The sequence below is a fragment of the Mustela lutreola genome, chromosome 7 (assembly GCF_030435805.1).
Source record: "Mustela lutreola isolate mMusLut2 chromosome 7, mMusLut2.pri, whole genome shotgun sequence".
NCBI classification, from domain to species: domain Eukaryota; kingdom Metazoa; phylum Chordata; class Mammalia; order Carnivora; family Mustelidae; genus Mustela; species Mustela lutreola.
In genome coordinates, this window is record NC_081296.1 from 87,451,586 (window position 1) to 87,473,654 (window position 22,069).

The 22,069-nt window shown below is 36.7% G+C and overlaps 1 protein-coding gene across 3 annotated transcripts in view; it reads right to left on the reverse strand.

Moving 5' to 3' along the window:
* The window catches only part of STRN3 (striatin 3), a 117,544-nt gene that overhangs the window by 53,247 nt on the left and 42,228 nt on the right, over positions 1-22,069 (reverse strand). For all 3 annotated transcript variants that reach the window (XM_059181849.1, XM_059181847.1, XM_059181848.1), the window contains exons 2-4: positions 5,791-5,894; positions 5,079-5,152; positions 50-131 (exon numbers count right to left, since the gene is read on the reverse strand). In XM_059181849.1, coding sequence (XP_059037832.1) covers positions 50-131; positions 5,079-5,152; positions 5,791-5,819 — 185 coding nt within the window. In that variant the 5' untranslated portion in view covers positions 5,820-5,894. The remainder of the gene's footprint in view (positions 1-49; positions 132-5,078; positions 5,153-5,790; positions 5,895-22,069) is intronic.

The window sequence follows — 22,069 nt, forward strand, 5'->3', positions numbered from 1 at the left end:
CTTTCATACCTAGATCCTTAAAGAAAGCTAAAAATGAACCATTACTTACTGTCTTAACAGCTGTCTGCCTTGCTTCCACGTTAACTGGCTATTCTGAGGTGCTGTGGGAGCTTCTGTGTCTTTGGTTTCTTCTAAAAATTAACACACACACAAAAAAAAACCCAGATGATTTCATACGCATTTTATTTCAAGTCTTGAGAAAATATTGCCAAAGTTCTCTCAGGGATAAATTCCCACAAAATATAAATAAATATTTTATAAAGAACAGAAGTAAGTTAACAACTATTGAGTATTTACTGTGGGTCACTCATTTTAAATGCATTTATCCCAATAACTTACACAACTCAGGTATGACCCTCCTTGTTTTAACACTGGGAAAACCCAAGAGTACATAAACTCTACTAGAGATTCAAAAGCCAAAATACTAGGCTTTGATATGAAATGCTAAAAAATAAATGTTTTTAACTACCAGAATTCTGCTGGGTTGAATGCTTTCAAAATCAAAAGGCTGTATTTAATATTTACTTAAGCATTCAAAATCAGCACTTGGAAGCTTTATATATATAAAACCACTGAATAACTTAGAGTCTGTATCAGTTAACTTTAAGCAACACTTCATATAATCAACTTCAGTTTGAGAACTAAAACTTAAACCAGAAAATAGTTTCTACTACAATTAAAAAGTCATATTTTATTCTGGAATAAAAGTACAAGCATTAAGAGAGAGTTTAATAAATAATACAGGGGTGCCTGGGTGGCTGGCTCAGCCAGTTAAGCATCCAACTCTTGATTTTGGCTCGGGTCATAATCTCAGGGTCATGAGATAGAGCCCCATCCTGGGCACATACTCAGTGGGTGGTTTGCTTCTCTCCTCTCTCTCCTTTGGGCCCCTTTCCCCACTCTCTCTCTCTCTCAAGCAAATAAATAAATCTTAAAAAAAAAAAATACTATAATCTGAAGTGAGTCAAGCTCTCAATAAGCATCCCTAGATGGGCACCTGGGTGGCTCAGTAGGTTAAAGCCTCTGCCTTCGGCTCAGGTCATGATACTAGGGTCCTAGGATCGAACTCCACATCGGGCTCTCTGCTCAGTGGGGAGCCTGCTTCCCCCCCACCCGCCCTGTCTGCCTCTCTGCCTACTTGTGATCTCTGTCTGTCAAATAAATAAATAAAATCTAAAAAAAAAAAAAAAGTATCCCTAGAGACTTAAAACTTTATTATCAGCACAAACAATATTATAGAAATATTTTCCTATAAAGTCCTATTATGAAAATTAAAATCAAACAGAGAAGAGAGGATCATAGAAGATCAGCCTTCACACTAAATGTTGAGAACCCTTAGCATGGCTCACAGTTAGGTTCCTATACTCCTCAAAGTCATGAGAACAAATACTGGTAGCAGCATTACTTCTCTAACCCTAACCCATTATTAACATCTTTTCATTCTTCCCACGAACACATGAATTTCTAAGATTTCTAGAAACAATTATTTCATCCTAATAGCCTCTTTATTTTTGCTTATAACTTTTTCTATTTATACCACTTGCTTACCGTGTAATTACATATAATACATAACCACTGGAGAAAAAAATATATTTTTAGAAGAATTATAACTGCCTCAAATCCTTTCACCAATAGTGTTAGTCCTATTTTTCATCTCAAAATACATATATAAACTTCTTTCTTTAAAAAAAAGAGGGGTTCAATGTGTGCACTGTAGCATAAGCTGTATTTGAATATTCTCAATGTATTTGAATATTCTCAACATTCTCTTGATAGTAATAAATAAATTAATATCATAAAATGATTATCTATTATTCCAAAGAAAGTATATGCCTACTTAATGAGTCCACTAATGTTGACATTATTTTCTACTTTTCCTTATTATAAATAATGCTGCTAAGGGTATCCCTGAAGTACATCAGAAGCATATAGATCAATGAATTTTTTAACACACCAACGTAACCAGTTCCTCAATGAAGAAACAAAACATTTATCAGCACCCCAAAAGCTTTCCTTGTGCCCTCTTCTAGTCACTAGACACTCCTAAAAAGGGTATCAATACTATCCTGATTTATAAAACCTAGATTAATTTTTTAACTTGATACACACAAAATCGTTTGTATCAATTTTCAGTTTTATGCTGTCCATGTTGTCAAGTGTAGTTAGTTTGTTTACTTTTGTTGCTAACGAGCATTCCACTATACTAAAATATTACACAGTATATGTACTCATTCTAACACTGCAGGTCATTCAAGTTGTTTCCTGATTTTTAATACAACATACTATACACAAGCCTTATGGTGAACATATGTATGCCTTTTAAGGAGTAGAATACCTAGAAGCAAAATACTGGGCCATAGAGCATGCTGCTATGTCTATGTTCCCTTTAGTATCACTGACAAACCACTTTCAGAGCAGTTCAATCAGTTTTCAATCTCGAACCCAGTAGGTATGGTTGTTCTAAATCCTCATCAACACTTCACCTTTTTTCTCTTTTGTATGTTATTTTAGCCATTCTGATAGGTCTCTAATTATATACACTGCACTTTGGTTGTATGTCCTCAATAACTAATAAAACTGAGTCTCATTTCATCTACTTATTGGCCATTTGGATATTTTCTCTTATGGGCTGCCTTTTCAAGTCTTTTGCCTATTTTTCTCCTGTTAGAGATTTTTTTTTCCTAAAGGCATGAAAAAGAGCTCTTTACATATTTAGATACAACCCCTTCTATAAGTGTAAGGTTTAGAATACATATATATATTGGTTATTACTGAGGCACAGGTACAAAAACATTCACATCTTGTACTTCAGTCAAGACAATATTTTACACATTTTTACATTTTGATTTTGTGCATATATAAAAGGCAATACTAATTTGTTCAACAGCTCTCTTGAACTATACTTTGATGTAAATAATTTCATTCCATTTTGTTTGCATGCTGTATTTAGCCCATCCTTTTGTCTTTTTCCCCTGCTCAACACCATGAAGTTTTGCTACATCAATTAAAGCAATCTATTTTGCTATTGTTGTTTCCCGTAAGTAAAATAATTGGATGTCATTTATTCCTCATTTTGAGGAATTTTTAATAGTTAAGTTTATACAGACAAAACAGTTGTTTTTAATCTTAACTCAGTTGTAGGCAATAGAGATCTGTCTGTTTTCTACAAGCTATTGTACTGAAACCAACTAGCCAATTCTAACTATAGCTCCAGGAACAAGGCAGCTGCAACTAGTCACCTTCTTCTCATTTACGAAGATCAAGTTAGGGAAGATAGCCCTTGAGTTAGGAAGTGAATACTTACTTTGTGACTATTCTAACCACATTAGAAAGAAAAGGAGTCAAAGAAAAGTTCTGAATCCATTAGGTTGCGTGAAGCTACTCTACTCCCTCTAACTGCAGTAAGACTACTGTAGTAAACAAGGCCCAAAATATACAGACCTTTCCAACTTTTTATCATTTATTGTTGCTTTTCCAAGGATTATGCCATAATACGGTTTCATATTATCAAATCTTCATAATCACTGAAAAGCCAGATCAAAGGAAATTCATGCAGGATGCCAGGGTAGTTCAGTTGGTTAAGCATCTGCCTTCATCTCAGGTCCTGATCCCAGGGTCCTAGGATCAAGTCCCACATCCGGCTCCTCACTGGGCAGAGATCCTGCTACTCCCTCTGCCTACCTTTCTCTCTGGCAAATAAATAAAATCTTAAAAAAAAAAAAAAAAGGAAACCCATGCTGTTCATATTTTTTTCCTTAATTTTTTATGTATGCCAACAACTTGAAATATAATAAATGGTAAAATTAGTTAAGTTTAGAAAAATTAAATCAACTGCAAGTTGTATGTATGAAGTGTTTTGCTAGGTATTTAACATTAACAGTATTTAATATCAAACTAAAAACCAATGAAATTTTTAAAATTTACTGTGCCACCTAACTAAAAAAAAGTCCATACAAACTTATTTGCCCTACCATATATACTTTGACTTTATTGGATATGGTACAAGTATAGAAGGAGAAGAAATATTGCATATCCAAATAAAGACACACTTTTTCCTTGTCTTAATAACCAGCATCCAAGAACAGCACAGAATTCAATCTAACTGCACCATCAAAATGTATGAGTTCTAGGGGAGCCTGGGTGGCTCAGAGGGTTAAGCCTCTGCCTTCGGCTCAGGTCATGATCTCAGGGTCCTGGGATCGAGCCCCACATCAGGCTCCCTGCTCGGCGGGGAGCCTGCTTCCCCTTCTCTCTCTCTGCCTGCCTCCCTGCCTACTTGTGATCTCTGCCTGTCAAATAAATAAATAAAATATTTTTTAAAAACTTTTAAAAAAATGTGTATGAGTTCTAAATGTACCTGAAATAAGAAAGTGATAATATTCCTAATTTGTATAAAACAAAATAATCCTCATAATTAGATGTTTAGACCACTGAAATTGTAATCATACAGAACCCTAAATTTACTAGTAAACTTTTAGCCTTTTCCTATTCTAGCCGTCTCTTCCCAGCATAACTGCTCATCAGATAGTACTCTTGTCCTCAATATCCATTTAGTTTAGAGCAGATGCAAAATTTAGTATAGTGCAAGATGAAGCGAAGATTTTTTTTCCTTCTCTTAACCCTTATTTGGCTGCCTATGAGGTTTTCAAATTCAATCAAATTTCCAATTTTCAGAATTAAACTGTTAATCACAGCTTCTCCACATGAAAACAACTTAGTAGTAATAAAAATTTAAGCTCATGTGGGATAAGGATTACCTACAAGCACAGAAAGAACTGTTGCATTACCTTTCACCTCTAGTTAATTCTAAAAATGTACCCACAATTTTACATAAGTTTCAGCACAAGGAAAACAGGATAAATAACCTCAGGACTGAGATGCAGATAAAGCTAGTTACTTTATTCATCTATTATTTCCCCCAAAACACTAGATAATATTACAGTAGTCGACAATCTGACTAAACAACGCCATCAGAGCAAAATGAGAATGAAGAAAATATGGCTGTTACATAAAAATGAGCTTAAAACAACTTTTCTTGAATTAGGTCAGGAGAAGGTTAATGGAAGAATCAAGTTTACCTGATTCAAAGGTTGGCATTTTCAAATCACCTTGGTTCAGTTCTGTGCCATATTTTAATTTGTGATATTTTGCCCTGAAAATTCAATAATAAATTGTTTAAAGAAAATACTTTCTCTTTTTCCACACAGTTAATACTGGTATATATTTCTCTGATAACAAATAAAACATAATACAAATTGTCTGTTTTTAAGTTTTACTTGCAAAGGAAGTTAGAAAAAAGGGTGCACTGCTGTGAAAGAAAAAAATGTAAATTACCCAATTAACACAAACACCTGAGTAAAGATAAATTTTTCCTGATCTTTAAAGAAACAAAAACCCCAAAACCTAGATTCCGTAACAAGATATTATTTCAATTTTAAAGATTTAAATCTTGGTGGGGCGGGGGAAGAAGATTTATTAAATCTTGGAGCGCCTGGGTGGCTCAGTCAGTTATCCTGGGGTCCTGGGGTGGAGCCCCACATCAGGCTGCCTGCTTAGCAGGGAGTCTGCTTCTCCTCCCTCACTGCTCCCCCAATCAAATAAATAAATAAAATCTTTTAAAAAATAAAGATTTAAATCTTTTCTTTTCCCATATAAGAATCAAAGTATCATCTTGTATTTTGGGCAGGGTTTCATATCTTTCAAAGAGCTTTTAAATACACTGCACACTAGTACAAAAAAGAAAACTGCCCTACTTTATATTACACATATAAGAAAATGAGGTACACAAACCTTTCTTGTTTTAATGCATACTCTAACATCTTTATTCTTCTTACTAAATCCTTCTTCAAGTTTTCTTGACCTTTTCTTTCTCCTTGCAAAAATGCTATCCGGGCCTAAAAATATAAAAGATTCATTTATTTTCATTTTTTCCTAATGATACACAGGAAATCAAAAATAAGAAAACATGACAGCAAGTTTTATAATGCATAGAAACAGTCAACCAAACTTTGTTAGGTAACACAATTATTTTAAAAATAAACATAACTGTAAGTCAATTTATTTGCTTATAATCTTAAAGTCTTAATATTAGTAACTTCTACATAATCATAAAAGGAAATTTTATACATAAAAACTGAACCTACTTCCTAACATAAGTCACAAAGAACTAAAAAATATTATTTTCATAAATAGATAAAATATTTTTCCCCAAATGAGATACTGGTTGTTTCAAAAAACAGTAATAATACCTCAAAAGCATTTTCTTTATGAAATACTTAAAAATTTAACATCTTTTCTATTCCACACACCCACTCCACATTCTTTCAATTCTTGAAACAATAACAGCACAATACTGCAAATAGTTTAAGTAAAGCCACCATATTTTCAAAGAACTCATTACTTTCTGCTGTCATTTTTCTATTGTGAGAGGAAATTTTTGTCTTTTTAACTGCCTCATTTCTGAGAGAGGCAACTCTCTATCTTTTCCTGGCCCCTCCTATCATGTCAGGCCCCTTTACCACACTAAAGAGTAATGCATAAAGAGACTATCATAGGTATGGAGACACTTGCCATTATGCATGTAATTACAATAAAATTAACTTCCACATGGGGGAGAATGCTTTTGCTGAGATAACCCACAGGTATATTTGTTGATTAAGAAAAAGGAAGTTACTTAGTAACCTAAATTACGATTAATGGATCAGAACAAATAAATTCAGCTGAATAATTTAACCCATTAAATTAGGATCTCTTGGGTGCCTGGTTGGCTCAGTGGGTTAAAGCCTCTGCCTTTGGCTCAGGTCGTGATCTCAGGGTCCTGGGATTGAGCCCCACATTGGGCTCTCTGCTCAGCAGGGAGCCTGCTTCCCTTCCTCTCTTTCTCGGCCTGCCTCTCTTGACTACTCGTAATCTCTATCAAATAAAATAAATAAATAAATAGATAGATAAATAAATAAATAAGGATCTCTTCATTTCTTTAATAGAAAGAGCCAGCAGACCAGCTAAATCAAATTGATTAATAAAAACATATTTAATGTTTAACAAATGCCCACTGCCATCAAAACAAGCTCTTCTCTGTTATCCTTTACTTTAAGATGTATTTATTAGAGAGAGAGAGTGTGTGTGTGCTAGTGCACAAGTACAAGCAGAGAAGAGTGGAGGGAGAAGGAGAAGCACGCTTCCTGCTAAGTAGGGAGCCTGATTCAAGGCTAGATCCCAGGACCCTGAGATCATGAGCTGAGCAGAAGGCAGATGCTTAACTGACCAAGCCACCCAGGTGTTCCTCTATTACCCTTAATTTAAAAAAGCGGGGGGTGCCTGGGTGGCTCAGTGGGTTAAGCCTCTGCCTTCAGCTCAGGTCGTGATCCCAGGGTCCTGGGATCAAGCCCCGCATCTGGCTCTCTGCTCTCGAAAAGCCTGCTTACTCCTCTCTCTGCCTGCCTCTGAGAGCCTACTTGTGATCTCTGTCTGTCAGATAAATAAATAAAATCTTTAAAAAAAAAAAAAAAAGCCTCTGCCTTCGGCTCAATTCATGATCTCAGGGTCATGGGATCTAGCCTTGAATCAGGCTCCCTACTTAGCAGAGGTCATTAGGCTCTCTGCTGAGAGAGAGACTGCTTCCCCCTCTCTCTGCATGCCTCTCTTCCTACTTGTGATCTCTGTCAAATTTTAAAAAGGGGGGGGGGGGGCTCCAGGGTGGCTCGGTCAGTTAAGCTAAAAGTTGGACTCCTGATTTTCAGCTCTTCTCATGATCTCAGGGTTGTGAGATCTAGCCCAGCTTAAGATTCTTTCTCTCCCTCTTGGGGCGCCTGGGTGGTTCAGTGGGGTAAAGCCTCTGCCTTCGGCTCAGGTCGTGGTCTCAGGGTCCTGGGATCGAGCCCCGAGTCGGGCTTTCTGCTCAGCAGGGAGCCTGCTTCCTCCTCTCTCTGTCTCTGCCTGCCTCTCTGCCTACTTGTCTGTCAAATAAGTAAATAAAATCTTTAAAAAAAAAAAAAAAAAAGATTCTTTCTCTCCCTCTTCCACTGCCTGCCCACCCCACCCCACCACTGCTCACTCGCTCTCTCTGAAATAAAAAGAAAAAGAAATCACCTATAACTCCTTAACACCTGAGATGTTAGACAGCTACATAAAACTTCCAAATACAAATTTCAAAACAGACAAAAACCTCTAGGAGGAATGGTAACTATTCAGAACCTAACTGTCTAATACCTTAAGAGAAAGTAGCACTTATGACTCTCTTGAACTATAAAGCAAAAGCAAAATGTCAATTTCATCACACAGCCTCAAGAGCTTTTTTTTTTTAAAGCCTCAAGAAATTCTGATTAGGTTTTTTGCCTGCACCAACTTTCTTTTTTTCACCACAATAAGTGCAGTCACCAGCACTGTCACCATACAACACCCTAACGGTATTATTGACTATATTCTCTATGGGGAGTTTTCCTTCCCTAACTTACCAATTCTGTAACTGAAGTTGTACCTCTTAAATCACTTCACCTACTTCGTCCATCCCCTCAACCTCCTCACCTTTGTCAACCACCAGTTAGTTCTCTGTATTTATGATTCTTTTTCTGTTTTTTTTGTTTGTTCAATTTACTTTGTCTAGATTTCAAATAAAAGTGAGATCATATAGTATTTGTCTTTCTTTGGCTTATTTCACTTAGCATAATACCTTCTAGATGTATCAATGTTGTCGCAAAAGGCAAGATCTCACTCTTTTTATGCCTGAGAAATATTCCATTGTGTAATATTCCATTGTTTTTATCTGTTCAACTAACAATGGATATACTTAGGTTGCTTCTGTATCTTGGCTATTGTAAATAATGTTGCAACATAGGGGTACATAAATTTTACCAATTAGCATTTCCATCATCTGTGGGTAAATACCCACTAGTGGAATTATTGGGACTATATGGTATTTCTATTTTTAATTGTTTGATGAATTTCCACCTTGTTGTCTACAGTGGTTCCATCAATTTACACATTTCCACCAATGCTGCAAAAGCGTTCCCTTTTCTCCACATCTCACCAACACTTGTTATTTCTTGTCTTTTTTATATCAGCCATTCTGACAGGTCTAAGGTGATAAGTCACTATGGTTTTGTTATGCATCTCCCTAATTAAATAATGTGAACATCTTTTCACATCTCTTGGTCATCCATATGTCTTCTTTGGAAAAATGTCTATTCAAGTCCTCTGCCCATTTTTAAAACAGATTGTTAAGTATTTTTATTTATTTTTTTGGCGTTCAGTTGTGTTAAGTTCTTTATATGACATTAACCCTTTATCAAACATATCATTTGCAAATATCTTCTCCCATTCAGTAGGATGTCTTTTCATTTTGTTGACTGTTTCCTTCACTCTGCAGAAGGCTTTCATTTTGATGTAGTCCCAAGTTTATTCTTACTTTTGTTTCCCTTACCTGAGGGGACATATTTAGAAAAATGTTGCTATGATCAATGTCCAAGACATTATTGCCTATGTTTTCTTTGAGGCGTTTTATGGTTTCAGGTCTCACATTTAGGTCTTTAATCCATTTTGAGTTTATTTTGTGTATGGTGTAAGAAAGTGATCTCCTTTCATTCTTTTGCATGCAGCTGTCCGGTTTTTCCTAATACCATTTATTAAAGAGGCTGTCTTTTCTCTATTGTATACTCTTGCCTCCTCTGCCATAGATTAATTTACCATTTTTGAGTTCTCTATCCTGTCGATCTATTTTTATGCCAGCACCACACTGTTGTCATTACTATAGATTTGCAATGTATCTTAAAATATGGGACTGCCAAAACCTCCAGTTTTGTACTTCTTTTTCATGATTGCTATGACCCATTTGGGGTCTTTTTTGGATCCACAAAAATTTTACCATTATTTGTTCTAGTTCTGTTAAATAGATTATTGATATTTTAATAGGGATTGCACTCAATCTATAGAACTTGATTATGGAGTATGGAGATTTTGACTATTTTGACTATTAATTCTTCCAATCCACAAACATGGTATAACTTCCCATTTGTTTGTGTCGTCTTCAATTTCTTATTTTTTTTTTAAGATTTTATTTATTTGACAGAGTGGGGGAGAGATCACAAGTTGGGGGGGGGCAGGGAAGCAGGCTCCCCACTGAGCAGACAGTCCACTGCAGGGCTTGATCCCAGCATCCTGAGATCATGACCCAATTTGAAGGCAGAGGCTTAATACACTGAACCACCCTGGCACCACCCCCTTCAGTTTCTTTTATCAATGCTTTCTCATTTTCAAAATACAGTTCTCTCACCTCCATGATTAAATTTATTCCTAGGTATTTCACTCTTTCTAGTGCAAATGTAAACACTGGTTTTTTTTTTTTTGTATGTTTTTTGTTGTTGTTGTTTTTAATTTTTTATTTCTTTTCAGCGTAATAGTAACAGTATTCATTGTTTTTGCACCACGCCCAGAGCTCATGCAATCCGTGCCCTCCCTAATACCCACCACCTGGTTCCCCCAACCTCCTACCCCCTGTCCCTTCAAAACCCTCAGATTGTTTTTCAGAGTCCATAGTCTCTCATGGTTCACCTCCCCTTCCAATTTCCCTCAACTTCCTTCTCCTCTCCATCTCCCCTTGTCCTCCATGTTATTTGTTATGCTCCACAAATAAGTGAAACCGTATGATAATTGACTCTCTCTGCTTGACTTATTTCACTCAGCATAATCTCTTCCAGTCCCGTCCATGTTGCTACAAAAGTTGGGTATTCATCCTTTCTGATGGAGACATAATATTCCATAGTGTATATGGACCACATCTTCCTTATCCATTTGTCCGTTGAAGGGCATCTTGGCTCTTTCCACAGTTTGGCGACCGTGGACATTGCTGCTATAAACACTGGGGTACAGATGGCTCTTCTTTTCACAACATACGTATCTTTGGGGTAAATACCCAGTACTACAATTGCAGGGTCATAAGGAAGCTCTATTTTTAATTTCTTGAGGAATCTCCACACTGTTTTCCAAAGTGGCTGCACCAACTTGCATTCCCACCAACCATTTAAGAGGGTTCCCCTTTCTCCACATCCTCTCCAACACACGTTGTTTCCTGTCTTGCTAATTTTGGCCATTCTAACTGGTGTAAGGTGGTATCTCAATGTGGTTTTAATTTGAATCTCCCTAATGACTAGTGATGATGAACATTTTTCATGTGTCTGATAGCCATTTGTATGTCTTCATTGGAGAAGTATCTGTTCATAATTTCTCTTTCTACCACTTTGTTATCAGTTAATAGAAATTCGACAGAATTCTGTATATTAATTTTTTATCCTGTGGCTTTACTGAATTTATTACTTCTAATAGTTTTTTGGTAGAGTCTTTAAGATTTTCTATATATAGTACCATGCCATCTGCAAACAGTGGCAATTTTACTTCTTCGTTACCAATTTGTATACTTTTTATCCCCTTCTGGTTTGATTGGTTAGACTTTCGGCTCTAAGTTGAATAAAAGTGACAAGTGAACAACCTTGTCTTGTTCCTGATCTTAAAAGAAAGCTTTTAGATTTTCCCCCTTTAAGTATATTAGCTGTGGTCTTGTCATATATGACCTTTATCATGTTAAGGTATGTTGCTTCTTTTTTTTTTTTTTTAAAGATTTTATTTATTTATTTGACAGACAGAGATCACAAGTAGACAGAGAGGCAGGCAGAGAGAGCGGAGGAAGCGGCTCCCCACTGAGCAGAGACCCCGAAGCGGGGCTGGATCCCAGGACCCCGGGACCACGACCCGAGCCGAAGGCAGAGGCTTCAACCCACTGAGCCACCCAAGCACACTTCGTTGAGTTTTTATCATGAAAGTATGCTGAAGGGGCGCCTAGATGGCTCAATGGGTTAAAGCCTCTGCCTTCGGCTCAGGTCATGATCCCAGGGTCCTGGAATCGAGCCCCAGATCGGGCTCTCTGCTCAGCAGAGGAGCCTGTTTCCCCTCTCTCTCTGCCTGCCTCTCTGCCTACTTGTGATCTCTCTGTCAAATAAATAAATAATTAAATAAGATTTTTTAAAAAAAAAAAAGAAAGGATGCTGAATTTTGTCAAATGCTGCATCTACTGAGATGATCGTATGGTTTTACCCTTCATTATGTTAAAGGAATGTATCATGTCTATTAATTTGCAGATATAGAACCATTCTTTTTTTTTTTTTTTAAGATTTTATTCATTTATTTGAGAAAGAGAGCAAGAAAGAGAGTATGGGGGGGCAGGACAGAAAGAGAGGGAGAAACAGACTCCTTGCCAAGCAGGGAGCCCAATGCAGGGCTCGATCCCAGGACCCAGGATCCTGACCTAAGCCAAACGCAAAAGCTTAACTGTCTGAGCCACCCAAGTGTCCCTAGAACCATCCTTGTATTGACTAGAAAAAAAGAAAAAGGAAAAAAAAAGGAAAAAACCATTATCACATACTAAAAGCATTATGTGACTCCAATTTCCAGATCTTACAAGCATACTTTAATTAGCAATGGAAAAAGATGAAAGAAGCTCATTTAATTCTGCTTCTTAAAAAGGAGTCATCAACGTGGCTCAGTCAATTAACTGTCTGCCTTCCACTCAGGTCATGATCCCTGGGGTCCTAGGATCCAGTCCTGCATTAGGCTCCCTACTCAACAGGGAGTCTGTTTCTCCCTCTCCCTCTGCTTCTTTCTCTGTTAAATTAATAAAATCTTAAAAAAAAAAAAAAAAAAAGCAGTATTCAGCGATTTTTTTCCAATGAGAAAGGCACTGAAACTAAGAGAAAGTAATAAGGCCCTCTAAAGGATTAAAAAAAAAAAAGTGGTAAAAGTGGTAATGTTTCCTATTAGAAGCCTACACTGTTGTCTATGTGCTTCTGCACCCCCGGCACTAGAATCTTACTCTATTGTGAGAATTCATTTTCACTTCTTGTCTTGGCATTTTCATACTAAAAACCATCATCCATACAGAATTTAGTACTTAAACAAGCACCTACTGTATTTAAAAAGCAAGAATCCCACAGCAGCTTTTGAACAGGTGTTGAAGGGAGATAATTCACAAACACAAAAGACAAAAAAAGGTGAGAGTTCATCAAGAAAATACTTTTAAAAAGGACATATCCTAACCCAAACTATGTGGAGATGAGGGTAAAAAGAAAATAACAGATATATCATGACTGTTGGATGTGGTCTTATGACCTCACATCACGTAGTATCTATATACTCTGACTTAAAAGGTAAAAGTTATGTCTGACAGTAATTAAACACTTAAACACACACACACACACACACAATTAAATAAGCGACTGTGGCCCCCTGCTCCCATTCTCTAGCAGCTGACTTGTTTGTGCCTCATTCTTCTCCCGTGCGTGTCAGGAGGCAGCAAGAAACAATGTTTAATAAGGGTTCATTGACAATGAATTCTAAGCTATTTTTATAGGTCATAATGCACCATTAGTAGCATCATCTCAGCAAATAAACACTTCAAAAAGTAAATGCAAAAAAAAAAAGGTAGGGAAGCCTGGGTGGCTCGGTAAATTAAGCCCCTGCCTTTGGCTCATGTCATAATCCCAGAGTCCTAGGATAGAGCCCCACATTCAGCTCCTTCCTCAGCAGGGAGCCTGTTTCTCCTTCTCCCTCTGTCCCATCCCTACCCTCATTTCTGCTCCTTCTCAGTCAAAATAAACAAATAAAACCTTTAAAAAAAAAGTTACTGCAAAAAACATATTTACAATGGCATCAAAAAACAAAACTATCTAGGGATAAACCAACAACAACAACAAAAACCACAGAGAAAAATCAACAAAAACAGAACTTGATTCACCTAAAGTATCAACAAAATTGACAAAATGTTAGCTGGATCCACTAAGAAAAAAAGAAAGACACAAATATCAAAATCAGAAATGAAAGTGGAAGCATTACAACCAATTCTACAGAAATAAAAGGACTGGAAGCATACTAGGAACAACTGAACACCAACAAATTGGATAACTCAGAAACACAAAACCTAACAAGACTGAGTGATGAAGAAAAAGAAAGACAGAAAAAACCTACTTATAGATTAATTCGGTTATCAAAAATCCTTCATACAGGGGTGCTTGGATGGCTTAGTTTGTTAAGCATCTGATTCCTCATTTAGGCTCAAGTCATGATCTCAGGGTTGTGAGATTGAGCCCTGTGTCTTTGGACTCCCCACTAAGCAGGAAGTCCACTTCTCTCCTTCTCCCTCTGCCCATCCACTGCCCACAAGTGTTCTCCCTCTAAAATAAATACATAAATCTTTTTTAAAAATAAAAAATAAAAATCCCTCATACAAAGAAAAACCCTGGACATGATAGCTTTACTAGTGAATCCTGCCAAACATTTAAAGAACTAACAAAAAACCTTCTAAAACATTTCCAAAAATTGGAGACAAAACACTCTGTAACTCATCAAGGCCAGCACTGCCCCATACCAAAGCCAGACACAAACACTGTAAGTAAACTACAGACCAGTATCTCTTATAAACACTTTTGTAAAAACCCTCAACATAATACTAGTAAATCAAATTCAGCAGCATATTACAAAGATTGTATACCACAACCAAGTGAGATTTATTCCTTGAATGCAGGGATGGTTCAACACAAGAAAACCAATCAATGTAAGGCACCTCATTAACAGAATAAAGAAGAAAACTGCAAAACCATTTCAACTGATGCAGAGAATGAACCTGACAAAGTTCAACACTTTCATGACAAAAAAACAAATGAACAAACAAACAAAAAAACAAAACCCAAACCACTCAACAAATCAGGAATAAAACTGTCTCAACATAATTTGAAAAGCCACAACAAACATCATACTCAATAGTTTAAGACTGAAAACTTTCCCTCTGAAATCAGAATGGAGAATGGGTGAGGTATGCCTGGTGCCAGGGTGGCTCAGTCAATAAAGCATCTGACTCTTGGTCTCAACTCATTCCTTATCTCAGGGTCATGAATTCAAGCCCTGTGATTGGGCTCCACGCTGGACATGAAGTCCACTTTAAAAATTCAAATAAATAAAATAAAATAAAATGAGAACAAGGGAAGGATGCCTATGTCAACACTGCTATACAAATAGAACTGTTAAGTACCTTCCAGAGCAATAAGGCAAGAAAAAGAAAGGAATCCAAATTAGAAAAGAAGTAAAATTATCTCTATTCACAGATAATATAGTCTTATATGTAGAAAACCCAAAAGATTTCATTAAAAATGTTAGGACTAACAAATTAAGCAAAGTACCGGGATACTGCCACACAAAAATCAACAACAATTTTTTTTTTTTTTTTTTTTTAAACGGGGGTGGCAGAGAGGCAGGGGGAGAGAAAGAATCTTAAACAGGCTCCACACCCAGCACAGAACCCAACACTGGGCTCTCACAACGAAGATCATGACCTGAGTCAAAATCAAGAGTCAGGGGACGCCTGGGTGGCTCAGTTGGTTAAGCAGCTGCCTTCGGCTCAGGTCATGATCCCAGCGTCCTGGGATCGAGTCCCGCATCGGGCTCCTTGCTCCGCAGGGAGCCTGCTTCTCCCTCTGACTCTGCCTTCCACTCTGTCTGCCTGTGCTCACTCTCACTCTCTCTCTCTTACAAATAAATAAATAAAATCTTTAAAAAAAAAAAAAAATCAAGAGTCAGACACTTAAACAACTGAGCCACCCAGAACCCTCAGCAGCATTTCTATATACCATCAGTGAACAATCATGAAAGGAAATTATAAAACAATTCCATTTTTTAAAAAGATTTATTTACTTATTTATTTGACATACAGAGATCACAAGTAGGCAGAGAGGCAAGCAGAGAGAGAGGGGGAAGCAGGCTCCCCACCAAGCTGAGAGCCCGATGTGGGGCTCAATCCCAGGACCCTGAGATCATGACCTGAGCCAAAGGCAGAGGCTTTAACCCACTGAGCCACCCAGGTGCCCCAAAACAATTCCATTTTTAACAGCATCAAAAAGAATAAAATTAGGGGCGCCTGGGTGGCTCAGTGGGTTAAGCCGCTGCCTTCGGCTCAGGTCATGATCTCAAGGTCCTGGGATCGAGTCCCGCGTCGGGCTCTCTGCTCAGCGGGGAGCCTGCTTCCTTCTCTCTCTCTCTGCCTGCCTCTCAATGTACTTGTAATTTCTCTCTGTCAAATAAATAAATAAAATCTTTAAAAAAAAAAAAAAAAAAAAGAATAAAATTAACTTAGGAATTAACCAAGGAGGTGAAGGACAGGCACAATGAAAAGTACACAATAATGCTGAATCAAAATAAAGATGGAAATAAATGGAAACACATTTCATGTTCATGGACTAATGAACACTAATATTATTAAAATATCAATACTATCCAAATTTGCAGAGTGGGTGCAATTCCTTTCAAAATCCCAATGACATTTCTTACAGAAACAGAAAAATCCATACTAAAATTTACATAGAATCTCAGGGGACCCCTTAATAGCAAAACAATCTTAAAAAAGAATGAAGTTGGAGGCCTTTCCTAAGTTCTAAACATACTACACAAAGCAAAAGTAATCAAGACAGTATGATACTGGCAAAAAGACAGACATACAGACCAATGGAACAGAAATGAAATACCAAAAATAAACCCTTAACATACACATCAAATATCTTTTACAAGGACGCCCAGACCACACAGTGAAGAAAGAACAGTCTTTTCAACAGGTACTGTTGGGAAAAAATGAATATTCATATGCAAAAGAATGAAGTCAGACTGTTCATATACCACAAATTTTCATACATCACAAATTAATTCAGAATGAATCAAAGACCTAAACAAAAGATCTAAAACTATAAAGTTAAAAGAAAACACAGGACAAAACCTTCAAAACATTGGACTTGGGAATGGTTTCCTGGATATGAAACCAAACCAAACCAAGAAGAACAAATGGAGAAAATGGACATGATGAAAATTTAAAACTCTTGCACATCAATGGAAACTGCCAACAAAGGGGAAAAGGAATCAATGGAATGGCAGGAAACTATAAATTGTGTATCAGATAAGAGATTAATATACAGAATATATAAACCATTCCTAAAACTCAAGAACAAAAAACCCAATTCAAAAATGGACAAAAGACTTGAATAAGTATTTCTCCAAAGAAGATACATGATTGGCCAATATGCACATGAAAACATGCTTTCCACCACTAATCATTAGGAAAGCCCCCTATGAGATACTATACCTCATTAGGATAGCTACTATTAAAGACAGTAACAACAAGAACAAAAAACATCTGGTAGGATTTGAAAAAACTAGAAACTTTATATAAATTGTTGGTAAAATGATATGAGTCATTGTGGAAGATAATATGGTAGTTCCTAAAAAAATTAAAAAATAGAATGATCTCACCCAGGCACCTGGGCAGCATAGTTGGGTTGAGCAGCTGACTCCTGTGTTAGGCTTAGGTCGTGATCTCAGGGTTGTGAGAACAAGCCCTGTGTCAGGCTCTGTGCTCACGGGGAAGTTGGCTTGGAACTCTCTCCTTCTGCCCCTCGCGCGTACACACATGCTCTCTCTCTCTCTCTCTAAATGTAAATAAATATTATGGACACTGGGGAGGGTATGTGCTATGGTGAGTGCTGTGAAATGTGTAAGCCTGATGATTCACACACCTATACCCATGGGGCAAATAATACATTATATGTTAATAAAAATAATAAATAAAAATTAAAAATAAAAGTAAATAAGTAAAATCTTTTAAAAAATGATCATATTACCCAGCAATTTCACTTCTGGGAATATACTAAAAAGAACTGAAAGCATAGTCCTGAAGAGAAATTTACACACACTTGTTAATAGCAACACCATTCATTATACCTAAAACCTAGAAGCAAACCAAGTGTCCATCAAAAGATAAATGGGGGGGCACCTAGGTATCTCAGTCAGTTAAGCATCTGACTCTTGATTTCAGTTCAGGTCAGGATCTCAGGGCCATAAGATCAAGCCCTGTGTAAGGGCTCCATGCTCAAAAGGGAGAAAAATCTAGGCTTGTGTCTGATGAGTTTTTAAAACAAATACAAAAACGAAAAGCAAGATCCTTGAAAAAAGAGCATCAGACTTTATGAAAATTGAAAACACTTTTGCTCTGCAAAAGACATTATTAAGAGAATGAAAAGATGTACCTGACTGGGAGAAAATAGCTGTAAAAACACGTATCTAATTAAGGACTGACATTATTAAGAGAATGAAAAGATATACCACAGACTGGGAGAAAATATTTGTAAAAACAAGTATCTGATTAAGAATTGCTACTCACTACCTATAAAGAATTCTTAATACAACTTTTATTAACAACCAAAATTTTAAATGGGCAAAAGATCTGAACAGACATGTCAACAAAGAAGACACACAGGTGGAAAATAAGCATCTGAAAAGATGCTCCACATCACTATCATCAGGAATATGTAAATTACAACAATGAGATACCACTACACATCCATTAGAATGGCTGAAATCCAAAACAGGCCAGTATGTCAAACAACACAAACTCTTTCATTGCTGATGAGAATGTAAAATGGGACAGCCACTTTAGAAAACTACATGGCAGTTTGTATTACAAATTAAACATACTCTTACCCTAAGATCCATCAATCATGCTCCTTTGGTACTTCCTCAATTAGCTGAAAACCTCTGTCTACACAAAAATCTACACATGAATGTTTAAAGCTGTTTTATTATGAACTGCCCAAACTTGGATTCAACCAAGATACCCTTCAACAAATGAATGATAAACTGTAGCATATCCATACAAGAAAATAAGTATTCATCAATAAAAACAGATGAGCTGGGGCGCCTGGGTGGCTCAGTGGTTTAAAGTCTCTGCTTTCGGCTCAGGTCATGAACTCGGGGTCCTGGGATCAAGCCCCACATCGGGCTCTCTGCTCAGTGGAGAGCCTGCTTCCCCACCCCTTCTCTCTGCCTACTTGTGATCTCTGTCAAATAAATAAATAAAATCTTCGGAAAAACAAAAACAAAAACAAAAAAAACAGGTGAGCTATCAAGCCATATAAAGACATGGAGGAATCTTAAATGCATATTCTAAAAAGTGAAAAAAAAAAACAGTCTGGAAAGAAACCAGCCACATATTGTCTAATTCCAACTATGACATTATAGAAAAGGCAAGACTGTCAACACAGCAAAAAAAATCAGTGGTTACCAAGTATTCAGGGATATGGGGAAGATGACTAGGTGAAGCACACAGACTTTTTAAGGGTGATGAAACTGTTCTGTAGGATATCGTAAAGATGAATCCGTAACATAATGCTTTTGTTAAAACCTACAGACCAGTACAACATAAAATGAACATTAAAGCAAACTATGGAGTTCAGTTAATAATAATAACATCCAAAACTGGGTCATAATTGTAGCAAATGTACCACTCTAATGCAAGATGTTAAAAACAAAGGAAAAATGTTTTGGGGGATGGGGGCACGGCATATATGGGAGCTCTATGCTATATGCTCAATTTTTCTGTAACTCTAAAATTATTCAAAACATTCATCAACAAGTGTTAGTGAGGATGCAGAGAAACTGGAACTCTTGTGCACTGTTGATGGGATTATGATACAATCATTACATGCATGAAATACTGTGAATGATCCTTGAAATATTAAAAATAAAACTATCAAATATGATCCAGCAATTCCGCTTTTGGGCATATATATCGAAAAGAATTTAAAGCTAGGTCTTGATCCTGCCACATGCTACACGAATGAACCATCAGGCCATATTGTGTCAAATGAGGCAGTTACAAATATGCACAATTTCACTTTTATGAGGTATGTAAAAGTAGCAAAATTGATAGTAACTAAAAGGAAAATGGCAGTTAAAAAGGAGAGGGGGAGGGATGCCTGGGTGGTACAGTTGGTTAAGTGTCTGATTTTTTATTTCAGCTCAGGTCTTGATCTCGGGGTTGTGAGCTTAACCCCTGCACTGGGTTCCCCAAAAAATAAATAAATAAATAAATAAATAAATGGAAGTTTTAAGAGAGAGAGGGGTAGGAACTGTTGTTTAATGGGTTTAATGCTTCAGATTTGCAAGCTGAAAGGTTCTGAAGATGTTTCACAACAGTAAGAATATACTTAATACTAATGAATTTACACTTTAAAAAATTGTGCTAAAAAGCATAACACAGTATTTACCACCTTAACCATTTTTAAGTACTAAAATAACTTTTTTTTAAAAAAGCAAACCAGATGAAAGATATTTGCTAAACATCTAGATGAGAATGTGATCAAATACATAATACAGAATTCATAACCACTTCCCCAAAAGACACAACCACATAATAAAAAAAGATGCATAATGGAAATACTGTAAGAAGACTCACACTTCATAAGTTATCAAAATGGCCAATCAAGATATGAAACAGTTCTCAATTTCATCTGTATTCAAAGGAATATAAATTTAAGATACCAATAAAGTAACAACACCAGATTGGCTAAAAATTTTTAAAACTGACAATACTATCTTTAAGGAACTGTGAATCAACAGAAATTCCCATAAATGACTTATGGGACCATAACCTGGTTTAGCCTCTTTGTAAAACTCTTGTATTATACTTAAGTTGAAGATATAAATAGATTAAACCCAAAATTCCTAGATACAGATTGAAAAGAAATACCTGTGCATAAGTATGTACTCTGAGACATGTAAAACATTTCCAGAATCATTTTTTATAACAGCCAAAGACTGCAAACAATCTAAATATCCATCAGTTACAGAAGAGATAAACTGCGGCATATTAGTACAGTGAAACACTACAGAGCAAAGGAAATTAACAAACTACAGCCACACATAATACGGATGAACTAATACCATGTTGAGGGAAAAGTCAAGACACAAAAGATAACATCCCATACAATTCCATTTATGTAAAAGTCACTATCAAACATAACTAAACTGACACATTTGAGTAATGTGCACTTTATATGAGCACATGTAAAGAAAACCAAGAAAATGATTATATAAAAATGATAGCAGTTATCCTCATGATGGAAGAGGGGAGTAGTAATTTGGAAGGGCCAGGTGGTAAGGCTCCTGGGGTACTAGCAGTGCTCCATCTATCTCTTTAACTTTCCAAGCGTGATTACTTTGTTGTTCTCTTTGTAATAACTGGCTAAACTGTGAAATTATGTTTTATACACTTTCCTGCATATAAGTTATTTTTATAATTTTGAAATGTTTTATACTAATGTTAAAAATTAATCTCATCTTAACGGTTAGATTTAAGTAAATTTTTATTGTGAAAATGAGGTCAATGACCTAGGTCCTTTAGTTAAGAGGAAAAAATTCTACCATAGACTGTGTAGTACTGTCAATAAAGTAAGTACTTTTTAAAAACCATAAATTTTCAGGTTGCGGTGGCTCAGTTGGTTAAGCGTCTGTCTGGCTCTTGATTTCAGCTCAGGTCGTAACTCAGCATTGTGAGACGGAGACCCAAACTGGGCTCCACACTGGGCATGGAGCCTGCTTAAGACTCTCTCTTCATTTCCCTCTCCCTCTCCCCAATTCACTAGTTCTCTTAAAAAATAAAAATAAAAAATAAAATACCACAAATTTTCATTTTTTATTTGCCCAAGTCAACTAATTTTAATGCTTTTAATTGTGTGACTTCAAGATTGTAACTGTGGGGGCACCTGGGTGGCTCAGTGGGTTAATAAAGCCTCTGCCTTCAGCTGAGGTCATGATCCCAGGGTTCTGGGATCCAGCCCCACATCGGGCTCTCTGCTCAGTGGGGAGCCTGCTTCCCTTTCTCTCTCTCTGCCTGCCTCTCTGCCTATCATCTCTGTCAAATAAATAAATAAAATCTTTAAAAAAAAGATTATAACTGTGATGATTAACTTGAAATTTGTTACTACAAACATACTGTACCGGCAGAAATGAACTTTTAAAATTTGTTTCCAGGGGCGCCTGGGTGGCTCAGTGGGTTAAGCCGCCGCCTTCGGCTCAGGTCATGATCTCAGGGTCCTGGGATCAAGTCCCGCATCAGGTTCTCTGCTCAGCGAGGAGCCTGCTTCCTCCTCTCTCTCTCTGCCTGCCTCTCTGACTACTTGTGATCTCTCTTTGTCAAATAAATAAATAAAATCTT